Here is a 17,940-nt window from a genome sequence, read left to right as displayed (position 1 = left end):
ACATCGTCGAGTGATTTACCTGCAGAGGGTATACTCCATCTTTTTTAACTCCATCTATGATAAAATTACTTATGTTATAGTATAAATGCTTTTAATTATTTGAGTAAAAAATAAATTGAAAATTAGAATTATTATTTTTGTATGTTTATTTTAGAGATAATTATAATTTTTTTAAATTTTCGCGCTCATTTTCAATATCGATATCGACAATCGATGTTTCGATGTTTTTCTAAGAATATCGATGGTTCGATAGCGAAAATTGAAAAAATATCGATAGTTCGATGTTGATGTTTTTTACTGATATCGCCCATCCCTACCGACTAGCGACGAGGGAGCACCACGCTCACCGCCAAGACGTCATGGAGCTGCGCGGAGGACGAGATTGCGATCTAGCTTTAAGTTCTGCGCAGCGATGCTATTGAAGGTGTGCGTCGAGTAGCGCGATCGACGAAATCGATGACGGATCGATTATTGCGTATTCTTGTGGGTATGACGTCACGTGTGGGATGGCGTATCGAGATCCGTGTTGCGGCAGGTAGTAGGTTTTTGAAACCACTCTAGTTCTGGCGGTCGTGATAAGTAGTCACGTTTTGGGGAGTTTCGCGAAGTAATGGAGTCGCCCAAAAATCGCAAGGGGAATGGAAAGGGGGTTGCAAGGATGTAGAAGGTAAGCGCTGCTTCTATCCCCGCGATTGAATTTCGAGCATAATTGCGAAAAGGCTTGCCGAGTACCGGATAGCCGTTTTGGATTTGCGTTGTAGAGAAGTACTCGAAATTCTTTTGCCGATTCTTTTGCTTGATGACCGTAGCCTGAATACGCGTGTTAGAGTAGAGTAAATTTTGAGTTCCTGAGAAAGTTGAGTAGAGTCACGGGTTTTAGTTGAGTCTTTCTCGTTAGTGAAATCAAGTATAGCCGAATTTCGCTGTACCGGATCGAGCCGCGTTATCGGGTTTTTTAAGTGTCACCTCTCGAGTAGGTCGGGAAGTGCCGAATTGGAGTGCTCGGATTAGCGGGTAACGTTTTGGAGCTCCGAGTCGGGTGAGATCTCGAGTGAGATTGAGGACGCCGTCTGTTCGGTAGCCCGACGGCGCACCGTCGAATAATTAGTTTTAGTTTCGTTTCGAGCAATAAATACTAATTTAACAAACTTACGCCTTCTATGTAGTTGCGCACGTTGAGCTTTTCGTTTTGGGAATGTGCACCATCATCGCCACAGCCAACCGGCAATAGGAGAACGTTCTTACCAGTCACTTCTTGGAAAGTTAGCGTCACAGGAATGGAACCACCCTCACGCGACAAATCCGGATCAACCTTGTAGACGTGTTTCGTTGCTTTACGACCGGCTAGGTAGTGCGGGTGATCCGGATTCTCTGTCCATGGTTTTCCACCATGACCCATGCTGACTTTCATTGTGTTGGGACTGCCTCTAGTCACCCATTGCTTTTCCAAATGACGTCGCACCAGCGACTCAACCTCGTTCGGGGTCATGTCTGGCACTATTCTTATCGAAAATTTGCCAATCACCGTTCGTGGTTAACTCAGGCTACGACGTCGCGAATATACCGGGTGACTGAGAAAACCCTTGCGTATGTTCGCGCGCACATTACCCCTCTGATGGTTTGCCTGCTATTATCGCCTTTCCATTTGCTTTCTGGTTTAAATTTTATTTGGATTTTTGGTTTCGATTTTTTTTCGTATCTCTGTTTTTTTTATTATCAGGGGACGATTGCGGAACTTTCGATTGCAGGTCGCGGCTGATTTTTTTAGTTTTTTTGGTTTTTCTTTTTTTTTTTTGCCGCAGGGGCGACGGTGTATGATTTCAGCCCGAGACTATTGTTTTTGATTTTTGTGTTGTGACGCTATCGCAATTACTTGAGTTGAGGATTGCGGGTGTGGGTTCTCAGTGTTATATAACAGATACGCTTGCCCGGGATGACTCCTCTTGTTCGCTACAGAATGTTTAGAATTTTGAATTATGTTTGGATTTCGAAGACCGCTGTTGATTGGCCGGTTGGTTTTGAAGGTTGTACTTGAAAACAGCTGTGGCGTTGTTTCGACTGACACCATCCTGAGCGCTGTCGTGTACAATTTTTTTTTCTCTTTCTCTTTTTGTTTTGATTCCGCGGTCAAGGTTTGTTTATTGGATTTCGTTGGTCGCGGTTATGATACTAATACAAGCGGGTGCGAGGGGTGAGTCCCAGTGACAAGTGGTGCTCAATAATTCCAGATACGATTGCGAGTCCGAGCACTCACCGTGGCAAAATTGCCACTGGGAAGGGAGGCAGTGGCGGTAGTGGCGAAAACCAGGAGGCTCGGTCATCTGATGTGACCCAGGCGGAGGTCTCTTGGATACGGTTATCGATGCATTTTTTTTTAATGTTTTTGTTTGTTGATCAATGAATACTGCGCATTGGCGTGTAATTATCTTAAGCTTGCGGTCACCTCGCGGAGTTCGGCTCGCGGGATGCAGCGCTGGCGCTCTGACACCCCCCACGTTCCGTCTAGGGGGGGGAGAATTGTAACGTGGCATTTTTGATGCCCGTTACAAGGGGCTGCTTGAACCCTGGGCGGAACCAAAATTTAGGAATTTCCGAAATTGAGTCGCGAAGTTTTTGCAAAAGAGCGCCAGGACTAGAGTCACGCATCCGAAACTACAAGAGGGGACACCTTAGCGAATAGCGTAAGATATTTCAGGTTTTTTTCGTTTTTTTTCTTTATTTTTCGAGCTACAACGGCATCAGGCAAGAAGTCGACACCGAATTCGAGGAAATTGCGAAGTGGCGGACTAGCGACAACAATTGCGAAGGAAGGATGTCGAGGCTGCGGAGGGGGAGCCGACGCAGATCCCCGCATCGCGGGAATCCAAGGTGGACGCGATTCCCGCTGGCGGCCGGCGCGCCGCAGCCTCTCCCCCTTCACCCCGCCAACAATTGACTGGCGAACTTGCGACGGACCGACTAGCGACGAGGGAGCACCAAGCTCACCGCCAAGACGTCATGGAGCTGCGCGGAGGACGAGATTGCGATCTAGCTTTAAGTTCTGCGCAGCGATGCTATTGAAGGTGCGCGTCGAGTTGCGCGATCGACGAAATCGATGACGGATCGATTATTGCGTATCTTGTGGGTATGACGTCACGTGTGGGATGGCGTATCGAGATCCGTGTTGCGGCAGGTAGTAGGTTTTTGAAACCACTCTAGTTCTGGCGGTCGTGATAAGTAGTCACGTTTTGGGGAGTTTCGCGAAGTAATGGAGTCGCCCAAAAATCGCGAGGGGAATGGAAAGGGGGTTGCAAGGATGTAGAAGGTAAGCGCTGCTTCTATCCCGGCGATTGAATTTCGAACATAATTACGAAAAGGCTTGCCGAGTACCGGATAGCCGTTTTGGATTTGCGTTGTAGAGAAGTACTCGAAATTCTTTTGGCGATTCTTTTGCTTGATGACCGTAGCCTGAGTGCGCGTGTTAGAGTAGAGTAAATTTTGAGTTCCTGAGAAAGTTGAGTAGAGTCACGGGTTTTAGTCGTCTTTCTCGTTAGTGAAATCAAGTATAGCCGAATTTCGCTGTACCGGGTCGAGCCGCGTTATCGGATTTTTTAAGTGTCACCTCTCGAGTAGGTCGGGAAGTGCCGAATTAGAGTGCTCGGATTAGCGGGTAACGTTTTGGAGGATTTTGAAAAGATTTGATTTCGGTTGCGTTGCGATTAAGTATAGTTTAGGTTACGTTTAGTTGCGCCTGCATTGAATTCCGTACCCGTTAGTTAAGATAATGTAGATTTAGTTGCGTTACCTTGAGCTTGTGTTTAGTTGAAGTTAAATGTAGTGGTGCTTGCGCTTAGTTAAGTTGCCGTTTAGTTAAGGTAGTGTTTAGTCGAGTTGAGGTGATGTATAGTCGAAATTGCCGTTGCGTTGAGCAGCAGTTGAGACGAGAAGTTTGAGCATTGAGTTTTGGTTGCGTTTAAAATACAGTAACGTTTGCGGATTCGTTTAGATTTAGGGCGGTTCGCCCTAAAACTTCGCGATATTGTTTTAGATCCAGGGTACATCGTGGACGCCAAATTATTGTGCACGCGGTAAGTTCTCGGTCATTTTCTCCGAGTGACCGAGGAGCGGGAAAAATCCACGTCACAATTCTTAAAAAATAATATCGAACATAACGGTATAAGGGCGTATAATGGCGCATACTTCCTTAAACCATTACATGCGATATGTTTAATTCGATACATTTTAATAATATCATAATATTCATAAATCGGGACGTAAGAGTATCAGTGTATTCCTCGATACGCGTTCATAGACTTATAGGAAGATTTAGTGTTGTAGTTGAGAAACTTCGTAGAGATAAGCTCCGAGTAACTTTGTCTGAAAGCAAAAATAAACATAGTTAGTATCGGTGTGACACGAACATTTGTTTTTTTCTTTCTTTCATAAAATATTGTTATACAGAATGTTAAATACTAATTTAACAAACTTACGCCTTCTATGTAGTTGCGCACGTTGAGCTTTTCGTTTTGGGAATGTGCACCATCATCGCCACAGCCAACCGGCAATAGGAGAACGTTCTTACCAGTCACTTCTTGGAAAGTTAGCGTCACAGGAATGGAACCACCCTCACGCGACAAATCCGGATCAACCTTGTAGACGTGTTTCGTTGCTTTACGACCGGCTAGGTAGTGCGGGTGATCCGGATTCTCTGTCCATGGTTTTCCACCATGACCCATGCTGACTTTCATTGTGTTGGGACTGCCTCTAGTCACCCATTGCTTTTCCAAATGACGTCGCACCAGCGACTCAACCTCGTTCGGGGTCATGTCTGGCACTATTCTTATCGAAAATTTGCCAATCACCGTTCGTGGTATCACAGTCTTTGCCCCAGGCTCACTGAAAGCTCCTTCGATACCATGTAGAGAAAGGCTTGGATAGCGCCAGCGGTGCATCAATAGTTGCGTCTATTTTTTAAAAATCATTTGTAATCAAAGTAATAAATTTTTTTTCTTAGACTACAAACATTCTGAATTATTATTTATCCTAGTATTCAGTAGAAAAATTCATTATACTGCGACAGATAACAAATTAGACAAACCTTGTCCTCATTGTGCGCCAACCTGGACGTTCCAACCTGCGTACGGAATTCATCCACATCAAATTCTATTGTCTTGTAGCTTTCGAGTTCAGCATCTGTGATCTTAGCAACTTTGTCGTAGATGCCATCGATTTTAATTCGACCGTCGATATCCACTAACGTGTTCATTAGGAAGATCAGATCGGCCATAGCTTCGTATACAGTACCGCCGAAAGTCCCGCTGTGCAGATCTTTGCTCGCACAGCTGACCTCCAGGTTAAAATAGCAGATACCCCTGAGACCGTATGTTATGCAGGGCTTTGTCGTACCCAGCCAGTAATTGTCCGAAATGCATACATAGTCGGTACCCTTCAAGAACGTATCTTTACGATCCCACAAGAGCTCGTCAAGACCTTCGCTTCCGCTCTCTTCCATGCCCTCAAAACAGAACTGAAATAGCCAGCATAAGTGAATGGATAATCTATTGGTGATGAAAGATTCCCTTGGGTCAATGTTGCGATATTGGTCTTTCCGAAGAGATAGAAAAAGAAACTAGAATGTTGAACAAGCGAGGTATATATTCACCTTTATATTAACTGGGATTTCTTCCCCGATAGCCTTATATCCTTGCAAAGCATGAATCCATCCAAGGACAGGACCTTTGTCGTCAGTACTTCCTCTACCGTAAAGTTTTTCGTCTTTTTCGACCAATTCAAATGGCTCGGTGTCCCAACCATCTTCGACTAAAGCCGGCTGAACGTCTAGGTGTCCGTACAAAAGTACCGTCTTCTTTTTTGGGTCGGAGCCAAGATCTCCCAGCAGAATTGGTGGCAGGGGAATCTGTTTGCCGTCGGGAAGTGTTTGCTTTCCAATATCCACAAGTTCTGTTGTAGATCCCAATTCCTTTAGCTTTTTTTCTGCCCACTCCATCATTCTCACTATGTCGTTCCTTTTGTCGGGCCATGCTGAGACGGATTTTATTGCAACAGCCTCCCTGAGAGCCTCAATGTAATCAGACTTGTGGGCATCTATATGGCTGTAAAATATTGTCGAATATGAGGTATTCTGCAATACATTAACTCGGAATCTAACAATTCTTTATCTTGTAATAGTATTAAATTAACATCTGCCTATCGCTCTGAAATTAATCTATGACTATGTTCTTGATCCTGTTTTAAAATGATATTCAGTGATGGATGGATTGTCAGAAGTGATCTGAAGGGAATTAATCAAAATTAGGGCCACGGATCACATCTAGTAACGTAGACTGCCTTATCCACAATGTATCCCAAATAGCTATCACAAGATAAGCCGCTGTCTGATATATTAAGTGGCCCGTCAAATCGTCAACAAATAAATAAGGATAAGCCAAATTATCAGTAATCAGTCACGCTAGTTTTTCTCAAAATATTTCAATAAATTATTGTTTATCGTATGGAAGGCTCGTTGAATCAAATTAAATTATCTGTCTTGCAGTATCGCACAGGACTTTTTTATTTCTAATTTTCTAAATACATGCAAATAATTTTCTTTGGCATATTGGTGAGGTTGGAAAAACATTATCCTACAAAATGCTCCAGACACAAATCATGCATTTTAACTAAGGTATTTGAAAAACAAAAAAAATCGTTAATTACCTAAACAGTTTGCTCAACGTTGCCGGTAGTGGCTGATCCATGGTTGATATTGGATTACGTCCTTAGGTCGGCTAAAGAAGAAAAGCAGGAGTTCAATTGTTAGAACTGGTACAATGAGAAGATCTTTTGAGACAAGAGAGGGAATTTTTACCGACTGACTTTTATAGCAAGCAGAATATTCTTATCGGCTCTGCTCTAAGCTGAACACTATGGTGTGCTGTGTAAATTTATCTAATCTTTGTACGGAACGCCTGTCTGCCAGTATCGCGGGTATATAAAAACGCTTGGATACTCGTACTTTAATTGAGTAAGTGTTGTCTGTATGGGCAACAGATGAGATACGTGGAATAAATAATGACTATCACGTTTTTATCTTGTCAGTAGGAAACGTTTACAGGACTATAACGGGTCCGATTTCTTTTCGCCTAACAACACGCGGGTATATACTTATGTGTTATTAATTAAATGAGAAGAGATCGAAAGAGGACGTCAATTCTGGCAGAAATTAAGATAAAAGGACCAGAATTGGATTTTTGTTTGCCACGTCGATAGGTTTATTTATAGTTCATTCAACGGTAATAATATGACAATTTTCGAGTTTTGTCACCAATGATAGAGATGAGACGAAATTTGACATGCGTCGCTTCTCATTAGCTATATTCCATATGTATGTACAAAAGAAAACGAAACGCCGGGCTTACGTGAGAATTCAATTACCGATAAATGACCGTGTTTATCGCTAGAAGTACAAATTCCGGTGCTTCAAGTGATGACTGTGAAGTGCCAACTTGCGTTGCGTTCTAAAACAAAGAAATCCCGGTTTAATGACCGTAGATTTCTGTACACAGGCCACACAGGCATAGAAACAACAATGACAACCAAAAAATAATTTTCGCTGCGCTGGTGTTGGCAGACCTGTTTCAACATGTCAAATTCTCCACCCGTTTCGCTTACGTGGATACCGTTTGACTTTATTCTACTTTATTCTGCGTAACATATTTTGGAGTACTTTATCTGTGACTTCTTTCTGCGATAAACAATATAAATACGGTAATATCTGGCAATTTCATACTCATTTCCACGATAATTCATCATCACGCGTTGTAGGTTCTATCAATTTTCGTCATTTAAAAGACATACGTAAAGCCGGTTTTTTTAACGAATACATGCCAATTCGCCGGATTAATCATATTGTATTTACACCAGCAGAAAAATAGCGCAAACCGCGGCTTAAAAGACGGGCAGTAGTTAAAGTAACCGAATTTGCAGTAGAAAATGTACCGATCGACCATTCTTGAGTCTGAATAGTGTAAAAAGACTTACTTGTAAATGCAGGTAGCATTCGTTTGTCTGTCAATATAATTGCCTAAAACATCGAATCTTTGTGATACTGGACAAAAACACTGTGTATGAGTATTAAAATCCTCGAATATATTATGATCTATATTTTACTCCTAATCTTAACACCTCTTAATCATCAGGATCAATTTACAGTCTGGGTTTTCAACTGCAGATATGTCGTCCAGGATGAATCTGAAGGATAAATTACAAGACGATACTTTGGATCTGAGCATGTCAGACCTTCAGGAAGTACCTGTAAAAGACATTGTGAGTATAAGCGATGATACTTTGTTATTTTTTGATTAAATTTTACATAGATATGACTTTGTAATCTGCGAATGCGTCGACATTGTTAACCATGCCTAATTTCTAATCATATTAATTTTTCAGGCTGTAATCAGAAAAGCATCCCACTTGGATCTCTCGAACAACAGGCTGGTCTCTTTGCCCGTAGGTTTGTTTTTTCGATTTAATTTCAAGTATTTAGTGCTGCTCAAATTTGTGGTGGAACAATTTCGAGCAGGAAATTGCATGATTATTTTAGATTTAATGAAATTATTTACATAAGTTCTAGCACCTGTTTTCAAATTTTATTTCATATTCTTTACAGAAAACATTTGCCACATTAACACACATAGTCAAGCTGGATCTGAGCAAAAACCAATTGACAGAGTTGCCGGAAAATTTTGGAGATATGCGCCAACTCAAATATCTTGATCTCTACAGTAATAATGTAATTGAAATCTCATCAGTTCTTAGCTCGCCACAAAATAATCTGCAGTAATTGCAGTCAGCCTGTAATATATGTCATGTGAATTTCAGATAAGTCGATTACCATTGAGCTTAGGTGAGCTAAAGAATTTAAAGTGGCTGGATTTAAAGGAAAACCCTCTCACACCAGGCGTAGCTAGTGTTGCCGGATTGTGCAGTAATGCCAAAGAATGCCAAGCTTGCGCTCGCAATGTTGTTGCGTATTTATCTAGTGCAAAACGAGCTATTGACGAGGAACAACAGCGTAGGATAATCGCAATTGCAGCAGGTGCGACTACCAGTTTATTAGCAATATCTCGTGATAAATATTTCTTTTCGTTTGACATTTAAATTTCAAAACTGATATACCAGCCAACTATGCTCTTCTTATCAAAGTGTTGTATTTTGTTTAAAATTAGTTGAAGCAGAGAAAGGTGCGGCACCTACGAAAAAAGATGGGAAAAAGAAGAAGAAAAAAGCAGAACATAAGGAGAGCAGATCGCAATTAGATAGGGAAAATTCGGCAGGCCTTAAGTCGGACCGACAAAAGACCAATGGGCATACATCTGCACTAAGACTGAAGTCCGAGTATAAAAATACTTACGGATTATCATCTTCGCCGAGAGGTAACGAAGATATATCATATGTGTTAATAATTTATAGTAACTTCCAAAGTAATTTGAAAATTCGGTAACTATGAACCTGGATGAAAAATTGTTACATACAAGATCAAAACTATGTTATATTAGCCGAGCAAGTTGTAAGTTTTCTTTTTTTTTGTTTTTTTCATCTTGTTTCAGATGGAATTGCAGGTAGACTGTGCAGAGGTTTGATCAAACTGTTCTTCTGGTTGATAGCGATAAGTATTCTTGTTGTATTAGGGCTTGTGTCATTGCCCTTGTTTGACAAGAAACGGGCGGATTCTATTTCCGATTACTTGGAGCTCCAAACGGGACAGCCAGTTCGGTATTACCAACAATCAAGTAGTGAATATTTAGACAAATTTATTGACAATGTTATTCTATGGACTGAACAAGCACAAATCGTTTTGAAAGAAATTTATTCCAAGTATTTTGCTATTGGGAGTAGTTTGAAAAACGATTTATAAGTATTTGACGTAAATTTATATATTTCGTCGAAAATGCACGATTAAAGTTTACATTTATCTACAATTGTTGATATTGGCAAGTTATATATTATGTGTACTTATTTATATATCCATTGATTCCTCTTTGCTAACAGAGAAGCTAAGTAATTTAATGTATAATTGTGAATACAAGGTGATTTTTCACGTGAATTGAAAAGATTCGAAAATATCAAAGATTCTTTACATATTACCCATGTTTAAAACATATGTGGCATCACTTTACATCATACTCAACAATTTTAAATTTACACCTACAAATACCTGTATAGTTCGATATGAATATACAAATTTAGACACGCAGCTTTTTTGAATTTTCTTTATTTTCAAAACATATATCAGTTAAAATATATACAAACAAAAAAAATCACATATGTACAAAAGTATAAAATATTATCATATGGCTGCTTAACACATTAATCTGTAAATCGATAAGCCTTGTCTGTCAAAAGATAGAGGCATCTGTGATTTTATGGAAAAAAAACCCATGAAAACATAAAAATATCACGAGTTGCCAACAATTGAGAGATTAGAATTCTTTTCTTATAAACATGCTGACTTAAATACTTGTTTGATACATATGTAGACACATTAAACATTATACAACAGTCATTCCCAGTTATATGTAGGTATACTTCGGGCTTTTTCCGTCAGAATGTACAGCAATCAGAATTGAAATTTTTGATCCCATCGATATTTTTATAGGTGATTAAACAAATGAGAGGAGGTTTCACAACTTTTTTCGAATATTTTCGTACATGTGTTCTGGAGATATGAATTTAAAAATTTTTTTTTTTAAATTTTGACGGAGAAAGCCCCTTTTATTCTATTGAACAGTTTTCACAGCTTGCATATTCACCATCAATTGTCGAACTGGCTCACAGCATTTCTTGATTTTTTGTTTCTCTGTTACTTAAAATGTCATTCAATATTTTGACACTTTAAGCGATTCACTTTAACGGCAATCGTCATAAATATCATTCCCAATATGACATGCTCCATGCTTTGTAATATATTGTTTAGCTTGGGGCATTTTGAACTTTTTTCCACCACTAAACAGTTGTCGAACTTTCTTTTCTGAACTCGATTCTTCTGGCTTGAATGTAGAAAATTTGTTGGTCTTTGCAAATAATTTAATTTCTGACGATTTTGCTTTAGGAAGGGTCCAAACACCATTTGATGGAGTTTGTACCATAGGTTTACTTTTAGCTTCTTGATTTGCACGTTTCTTTTGAGCGACTATCCCTACGTCATCATAAATTTCCTCACCATTATTGTCAGACAGGCTATTCGGAGGCGGCGTCTGCGCACCTGCATCTGGATTCACTGGTATTTGGTAATGTTCTGAACTCTCTTCGAGATTTGATTCGGCAGGTTGATTCTGATAAATATCATCTTCAAAACTTTTATCCAAGTTACGAACTACCTTTGAGAATTTTTTGTACGACAAGCTTGCGACTGATTGTTTTTCAAAGACTGATTTATTGTTCATCAATAATGCATTAGTCTTTTGTTTGTCATCCAATATCTTTACAGGTTTAACGATGCAATTTACAGGCTCATTGCTTTTGATACCAATATCATCATAGATCATTTGTTCCTCTATTTCATGATCCAAAGGCTTTTTGTCAAGAAGCGGTCTTGGCGGTGGTGGACTATTGTAGTCTGATAAATCAAGTGCTCCTGTATTTATGTCACTACGTTTCAATTCCTCAGAATTTTCATCCAAAGGTAGTGATTTATTATACGGAGCTGATATATTGTCGTTATTTTGAGGGGATAAGGAGATTGGGTTTTTCTTCGAATCTCCTTTCTGCGGCGATTCGCTCTTTTGCCTTATTCTGTCAAGTATAGATCTGAATGCTGATGACTTTGCCAGTGTCTTAGGTGCCTGTTTCTCAATATCGTTTTCTGTCGTTTTTTGCATTACTTTCTCCATCTTCCTAAGATTTTGCACTTCCTCTTTTACCTGCACCACGTCATCGTATGTATCGCTTTCTTCACTCTCGTGTACACTCGCTTGTGTTTGCTGTACTACATCGACATTCTGTGTTTCGATTGATTTCACTTTCTGCAATATACTATCTATGTCATCGTACAAGTCTGCTTGTTCCACATCACCTTTAAAATCAACATCCTGGCTGGTATGATTTTCTTCAGGAATCATAGAATAAACCATATCTTTATCTTCGCTAGGAAATTCTTCGGACAAAGGTAGAGATGGAAGTTTCCTCGCAGTGCGGACTAGAACCCGAGGTGGTGCAGGTTTACTAGGTTTGCTGCTCTTTGGTTCAGATAGTTCCTCAACATATTTTGCAGGAACTTTCTGTGGTAACATTGGAGATTTCGAATTTATTGACGACTCTGCGGTGCTAGTTGTTAGTGATTTTTCATTAACATAATTTGAGGTAGGAATCTTTGGCGGTAAGTTTAGTGCTTCCTGAATGCTAGTGATAACAAGGTCCTCGTAATCTTCGTTTGAGTTTCGATCTGTTGAACAAGGTTCAACTTTCACAGGCTTCGGGGTTGCCTTCACTGGTTGCGAGGCTTGATTTGCAGTTGCGGTCTTTTCTTGTATTTTATGAATCGCTGTCATCCACTGCGACATATTTGTTGGGGCGACAGCTATGAACTGAAACCAAGTAAAATAAAACTCATAAGACATTGTTTACACGTGCATCTAATTTAATAATTTTCGTGTATTTATTGGCAACGATGCGTCACCTGAAACTTTCTATTGTCCTTCAAGCAAATCTCGAATGTTGAATCTACCAGCTTCTTAGGACTAAATTGCTTGGCGTTCACAGGTTGGCACATAGAACCCTTTAAGGGTAGGATCTGTGTAGGTTCTGGATCTCTCTTATTGTTGTAGCAAAGAATATGTGCGTCTAAGAGAGCTGGAAAAGAATTGGTAGAGTAAAGTTCCGAGCTTCCACATGGAGCATGATTTTTCCAAGTAGTTCACCGCCAATGATGATTGACAATCTTCAATCAGCGGAAAACAAAAAAACCGTTTATTTTTTGTTAAAAAAAATTAAATCAAACGTTGCATCTTCACTTGACGTTAGAGAAGTTGTAAATAAGACCCGCATCGCCGATTCAAATACGTATTTGATATCAAAAGTGATATACACACCAGCCCAAAATAAGCGAGTGCCTTCAAAGACAAATCTTCTCTCCTTTCTCCGAAGCTGCTCAAATTTCTGTGATTTTGCTTCGGCCTCTTGCGCATTCATCTTAGCGTATATTTCTGTACTTTCAGAATCATCGATTTCTTCGACGGTCGCCAACTCATCTTGCTTGACTGTAGATACGACATTCGTAGATGACTGCGTATCGTGATACGGTCGTTGGATAACAGGTGAATCTGTAGGAGGCAACGGCTGGACATAAGTTGGTGGTCTGGATGGTGATGCAAAGTGTTTGGGAAAAGTAGTCGGAATTTTAGTTTCAGTCGCAGACCGTATCTTGATCAGGCTATTTTTATGCAAAAAGCTTGGAATACAGGGTGTTATATAATCTTCCGATGAATCTGGTCGTTGGGCTGAACAATTTGAAAGCGGCTTGTCAGGCTGCATGTTGACATATTCGTCCGGTGGTTCCCCGTTGTCTCCAATGCGTTTCAAAAGTCTCTCTCGCGAGGCATCGAGCGTCGGTGGTAGGGCAATAGTGGAGAGACTACGCAAAAAGCCCAGAACGTCTGAAATTTGAAAATGAAATTTAAATGATGTAATGAAACTAGAAGAAATTTCAACTAATCCCTGTCCATTATTCAGACGACATTGCTTGCAAGAGAATGAGAACAATTGACTCAACCTGAAAACGAATTCCGTTTGGTTTGCCTCGATTGAAAATTAAGAGAAAAAAAAAACTTAAACGTGAATGATTAGTCACAGTTTACGCATTTGAACTAATAAAAACTTTGTGTCATCTTATTTCATCTGTGATATCAATTTCAATCAACGCTATCGCTTTCGCTGGGACAATTTGTCAAGAGTGGTCAGCGACCGAGAAATCCTTAATATAGACGACGTTGAAGTTCGTAAAGTTGTAGTAACGAAACGTTGAGAAAAGATCACTATTTTCTTTTTTTTACAATGATTTTGAAGTAACTAGGATTGCAGAATATAAGTATGTTTTCTTTTATTACGGTTGACTGTAATTCAAACAGTTCGAAAATTTCAAAATAACGGTTTTTCTTCGGCATGCATTCTTACGATAACGTTACTAACTTCAACATGATTAAGGTCGTGTAGTACTCTTACCCTTACCGACCGAGCAAACTCACCCTTTTTCTTCTTTTATTAATCAAACAAACAAACGGAAAGGATTCAAATTTATGAGTAACTTTATTGAATTCCGTTACATAAGAACCATGCATCGAAATTTGAACCCTTTCCGTCCGTTTGTTTATGTAATGTAGGGATAGGAAGAAAACGGGTGAGTTGGCTCAGTCGGTAAGGGTATGAGTACTGCATGAGCATGAGCATTATATAGAAAAATATGCTTATCTATGGGGAATTTGAATTGTCAGCAATGATTGAATAATTTTGAAAAAAATTTTAAGGAACGTGCGGCTTTTTAATCTTTGAAGGCAATCGTGGACATTGTCGGATAAAAATTCGGGAACATTGTTCAAATTAGCTCGAGACCATCCCACTCTTCATAATAGCCACGTGAAACAATGTCAAGGATTTTGCCGCGCCTCATTCCTAATCGACATAATATAGGTTCGATGAAAACTCGAACCGACAATGAAATCGACAATGAATGACAGCGCCTTTCAAAAGCCGACAGCCGATCATTTTCCCCACGGACATTGAGGATAGGAACAAAGATATCTGATTACATCACTGTTAGTTCAACCGCAATTTACATACAGTTATGTATCGGCTATTCCACGATTACCAAACATAAACTAATTTTCATCGCAGTCTCGAGTTCATGCCTTTAAAGAGTTAACGCTTCGCACGAATTTCACTCGACGTAATTTTCCATAAGCTTAAATTTTTATTTCAAGAAAATACCTGTTGATTTACACGTAGTATACCTGTGACAGATACATATCTGTTACTTAATCGTGGTTTCAACCAAATAACTTATACAGAATAACTTGTCTGCAGTCGTAAAATAAATCTATAATCTAAACGGTATTGTTGACATGGATTTTTTTTCAAATGGCTCGATAAAAACAGCCCGTAATTTCTGACACATCACGACAATACGTATTATGGGAAATGGGTGTGGTTCATAAGTGTAATTATAAACTTGACACATAAAAACACGAGTATGATTGAAATCGAGATGACACATTTTACGGGAGATAAATGCTACGCGAGTCCGCTCTGACACACAGCGGTTGAATTTGAGATAAATCATGTCGAGGGATGAAATAATCACTGACGCATTAGCACTTTTAATTACAGTTTACTTACCCTGCCGAAGTTCGTAGTCAAATTCCATTTCGAATGTGTGGGAGTCTTCCACATTGATTAAATTATTATTTTATCACACCTTGAAACGTTTATTCGACACTGTTTCATTTCTCATTTTTTCGTAGTCAGTGTTAGCAGGTGTATCCGATGTATTTAATTTCGCCAATTTTACCTCTGGAACGGCATCGCTCTGTTATCTTCAAACGTGACAAAAATATTTCGTATTATTTGTTTGAAATATCCATGCAAAGTGAAGTATAAGACGAATTAGTTGTGTGACGTTTTACAGACTGGAGGATAGAATTCTGGCTACTGGAGTATTCAAAGCACGCCCCCGCACTGACCGTCTTTGATTTAATATGATTTTTAAAACGCACAACGAAACCGTCGTACTGCGTTCTCATACCGTTTGCTCTTCACTATTTTATTCTCAGTTATTATTAAATCTGTAGTGAGTATTGAATGAGGATATACGAGTACACTGTGCGCACGGCCGGATGCTACAAAGATAAGTTACGTTATCTGGTTTTCCATTCGTACGAAACATCAGAAAACATTAGCAGTAAAAATACGTTCGAACAAAGCCTGAAGCCGAAGGGGTCAAGTTCTTCATAGAACTACATAGACTCTAAACTAAAATCACCTGAAATTATGGGACAAAAATAATTCTACACTGTATAATTTATCAATGTCTCATAATAGTTACATACATGCTCACGTACACTGTTTCGCAGTTAACACATGGGTCACGTCGTTAATTGAAATAATTTACGGCGACATCGACTGCTGCAGTATATTGGTATACCACCGTGGAATGTTTTTCGTTGTTATGTCATTGTAAAATAGTAAGACTCACGACAAACAAACAGGAATTAATGATCAGGTGTATAAGCGTGATTGAAACCAACGGACGTCGTCGACTTCCAAGACAAAACAACGCGTTCACCACGAATCTTGAAGCTCGAAGAAAAGTTTACCGTATGTATACGATAAAATTTCTCCTCAAGCATCCTCTAATTACGTCACTCTCTAATACAAACTGCACGAATACCATATACCTACTTGTTAAACCCGACCACAAATTGCACCTACTGTGCCGACAGTTGGACCTGTGTTCATATTCCGAGTGTCCAAGCAGCGTCTTCCCACGTATAATTGTTACTGAATTTTATTGGCCCTTTACCATTGTTAGCCATGCGTCTGGCCGCGTTGTCTTTGCCGATGCAACGCCCACCTATAAGATCCGTCAATTCAGGGTGTCTGGCTGTCGGAGAAATCTGGAAAACCGGGAATTTTTCGTGCCTCTCGAAAAACCGGGAAATGTAGGGGAATGCGGGCTTATGTTCTGGAATTTTTGTATTTCCTTCCTGACTAGTGTCAACTAGGAGATTAGCGTGAAAAGGGTACAAGTCACGATAAATTTGGTTTTTGGAGGTACTTTTGAAAATTGATTAATTCACCTTGAGTACTATGTAAAATTTATGAAAAATATAAACAATTACTAAAATGTTTCATGTTTCGGTAAAATGGCCAATTCCAATCTTCCGTTAGTTTCTTATAATTGGAGTATTTATATTGATATATTTGGTTATTGAGTTTAAAAAAAAAAAATAAGCAGTAAAAATTATTTTCACTTACGATGAAGACGTACGTCTAATTTTTAACTAAGTGAGTGTTTTCTAGTAAATTTAGGCTGAAATGAGTCCTCGAAAATAACTATTTTCGTCTGTAAAACCGGGAAATGTCAGGGAACTTGTGTTTGTTCTGAGAGTTCGGATGGTTTTCAAAATTTTTCGGCCAACGTTTCGATACATTCGGAATTTTTGTATCGTAAAAAATGTCAAAGTTTCCGCAACACGACGATAATATGATCGAACACAGAAATAGACACGTGTTTCGGAAGTTCGGTTCGATCGATCCAATGAGAGTGAGAAAAGAGCCGCGAGAAAGCTCTGATGTCGCTCTTAATCAATCGTACAATCGTCTCCGAAATTAAAATCAATCAATTTTCATCAACCCTCGTGACATAGGTATGTATAACAATTGTACGATATCGGCACAGTAATCTGTCACGGACGTCTTAACCGTCAGGTCTGGAAGTCAAACTTGCGGTTGAATATTTGCCACTTCTTGACCATTAAACTGATACCATTTAAACACCAGGAAAAAGGATATCCCACCGTAACTTTTAGCTCGGTTCTACGGTTCTCTACGTCCCGTAAATACAATGTTCGCTGAGTACCCACATGATATTGGTAAAAATCAAAGTAACGCTCTAAGAAAATGAATAGTAATGTTAAAACGTCAGACGATACCAAACGTTGACAACCCCCCAAGTGAATTCACTTCGCGGCATGCAAAACTCGCCGACTAAAACAACTCCGACGACTGTATATTACTGGCTTACTGAATGGACTGAGTGCCTTTCGTGATGGTTATTTAAAATTCAATTCACTAGCCGTCGAGGACGTTAACCAACCGCGTATATGCCTCGATGGTCACAGTGTTGAGCACGTGCGACGTCGCTGGTGACTCCCGCAGAGTTCTCGGGCGCCAGTTGACGTCCAGGAGTCAGGA

General features: G+C 39.7%; 3 protein-coding genes across 31 annotated transcripts; 1 reads left to right on the top strand and 2 right to left on the bottom strand.

Moving 5' to 3' along the window:
• The first annotated feature begins 639 nt into the window (after window positions 1–639).
• Window positions 640–9,976, top strand: LOC124176453 (leucine-rich repeat-containing protein 59-like). Of its 8 annotated transcripts, none has more exons than XM_046557782.1 (8): window positions 7,601–7,743; window positions 7,903–8,100; window positions 8,207–8,301; window positions 8,425–8,484; window positions 8,645–8,767; window positions 8,857–9,073; window positions 9,204–9,410; window positions 9,585–9,976. In XM_046557782.1, exons 3-8 carry the CDS (start codon window positions 8,209–8,211, stop codon window positions 9,890–9,892), a joined length of 1,008 nt encoding a protein of 335 aa, XP_046413738.1. In that variant the 5' UTR covers window positions 7,601–7,743; window positions 7,903–8,100; window positions 8,207–8,208; the 3' UTR covers window positions 9,893–9,976. The 8 variants fall into 8 exon arrangements, with proteins under 8 accessions (XP_046413739.1, XP_046413737.1, XP_046413731.1 ...); XM_046557777.1 differs by having other exon boundaries at window positions 8,188–8,301; XM_046557778.1 differs by having other exon boundaries at window positions 8,175–8,301.
• Window positions 1,117–7,511, bottom strand: LOC124176450 (cytosolic non-specific dipeptidase). Of its 4 annotated transcripts, none has more exons than XM_046557770.1 (6): window positions 7,395–7,511; window positions 6,694–6,764; window positions 5,642–6,092; window positions 5,078–5,506; window positions 4,470–4,943; window positions 4,126–4,356 (listed from the first exon to the last, which is right to left on the bottom strand). In XM_046557770.1, the coding sequence occupies exons 2-6, from the start codon at window positions 6,732–6,734 to the stop codon at window positions 4,306–4,308; spliced, it is 1,446 nt and encodes a 481-aa protein (XP_046413726.1). In that variant the 5' UTR covers window positions 6,735–6,764; window positions 7,395–7,511; the 3' UTR covers window positions 4,126–4,305. The 4 variants fall into 4 exon arrangements, with proteins under 4 accessions (XP_046413729.1, XP_046413726.1, XP_046413727.1 ...); XM_046557771.1 differs by having other exon boundaries at window positions 7,411–7,511; XM_046557772.1 differs by lacking the exon at window positions 7,395–7,511 and adding an exon at window positions 6,853–7,002.
• A 301-nt stretch (window positions 9,977–10,277) lies between the features above and the next one.
• On the bottom strand, window positions 10,278–17,917 carry LOC124176445. Of its 19 annotated transcripts, XM_046557755.1 has the most exons (7): window positions 17,679–17,749; window positions 17,002–17,089; window positions 16,547–16,640; window positions 15,364–15,560; window positions 13,065–13,628; window positions 12,653–12,825; window positions 10,278–12,560 (listed from the first exon to the last, which is right to left on the bottom strand). In XM_046557755.1, exons 4-7 carry the CDS (start codon window positions 15,389–15,391, stop codon window positions 10,884–10,886), a joined length of 2,442 nt encoding a protein of 813 aa, XP_046413711.1. In that variant the 5' UTR covers window positions 15,392–15,560; window positions 16,547–16,640; window positions 17,002–17,089; window positions 17,679–17,749; the 3' UTR covers window positions 10,278–10,883. The 19 variants fall into 19 exon arrangements, with proteins under 19 accessions (XP_046413711.1, XP_046413714.1, XP_046413702.1 ...); XM_046557758.1 differs by lacking the exons at window positions 17,002–17,089; window positions 17,679–17,749 and adding an exon at window positions 17,843–17,898; XM_046557746.1 differs by lacking the exon at window positions 17,002–17,089 and having other exon boundaries at window positions 17,544–17,760.
• Between the last annotated feature and the right edge of the window lie 23 nt (window positions 17,918–17,940).

The sequence above is a fragment of the Neodiprion fabricii genome, chromosome 2, assembly GCF_021155785.1.
Source record: "Neodiprion fabricii isolate iyNeoFabr1 chromosome 2, iyNeoFabr1.1, whole genome shotgun sequence".
Lineage (NCBI taxonomy): Eukaryota > Metazoa > Arthropoda > Insecta > Hymenoptera > Diprionidae > Neodiprion > Neodiprion fabricii.
This window is presented reverse-complemented; position numbering and strand designations above follow the sequence as displayed.

Bases quoted from the DNA above. Each gene is read 5' to 3' on its own strand.
- LOC124176450 (XM_046557770.1), bottom strand. From the start codon at position 6,734: ATGGATCAGCCACTACCGGCAACGTTGAGCAAACTGTTTAG. The intron at 6,093-6,693 runs GTAATTAACGAT...AATATTTTACAG, and splicing joins ACGTTGAGCAAACTGTTTAG to CCATATAGATGCCCACAAGT. The intron at 4,357-4,469 runs GTAAGTTTGTTA...TTTTGCTTTCAG, and splicing joins TGCGCAACTACATAGAAGGC to ACAAAGTTACTCGGAGCTTA.
- LOC124176453 (XM_046557783.1), top strand. From the start codon at position 8,209: ATGTCGTCCAGGATGAATCTGAAGGATAAATTACAAGACGATACTTTG. The intron at 8,485-8,644 runs GTAGGTTTGTTT...TATTCTTTACAG, and splicing joins ACAGGCTGGTCTCTTTGCCC to AAAACATTTGCCACATTAAC. The intron at 8,768-8,856 runs GTAATTGAAATC...TGTGAATTTCAG, and splicing joins TTGATCTCTACAGTAATAAT to ATAAGTCGATTACCATTGAG.
- LOC124176445 (XM_046557762.1), bottom strand. From the start codon at position 15,391: ATGGAATTTGACTACGAACTTCGGCAGG. The intron at 13,629-15,363 runs GTAAGTAAACTG...TTCAAATTTCAG, and splicing joins TGACTACGAACTTCGGCAGG to ACGTTCTGGGCTTTTTGCGT. The intron at 12,826-13,064 runs GTGTGTATATCA...ATTCTTTTCCAG, and splicing joins CACTCGCTTATTTTGGGCTG to CTCTCTTAGACGCACATATT.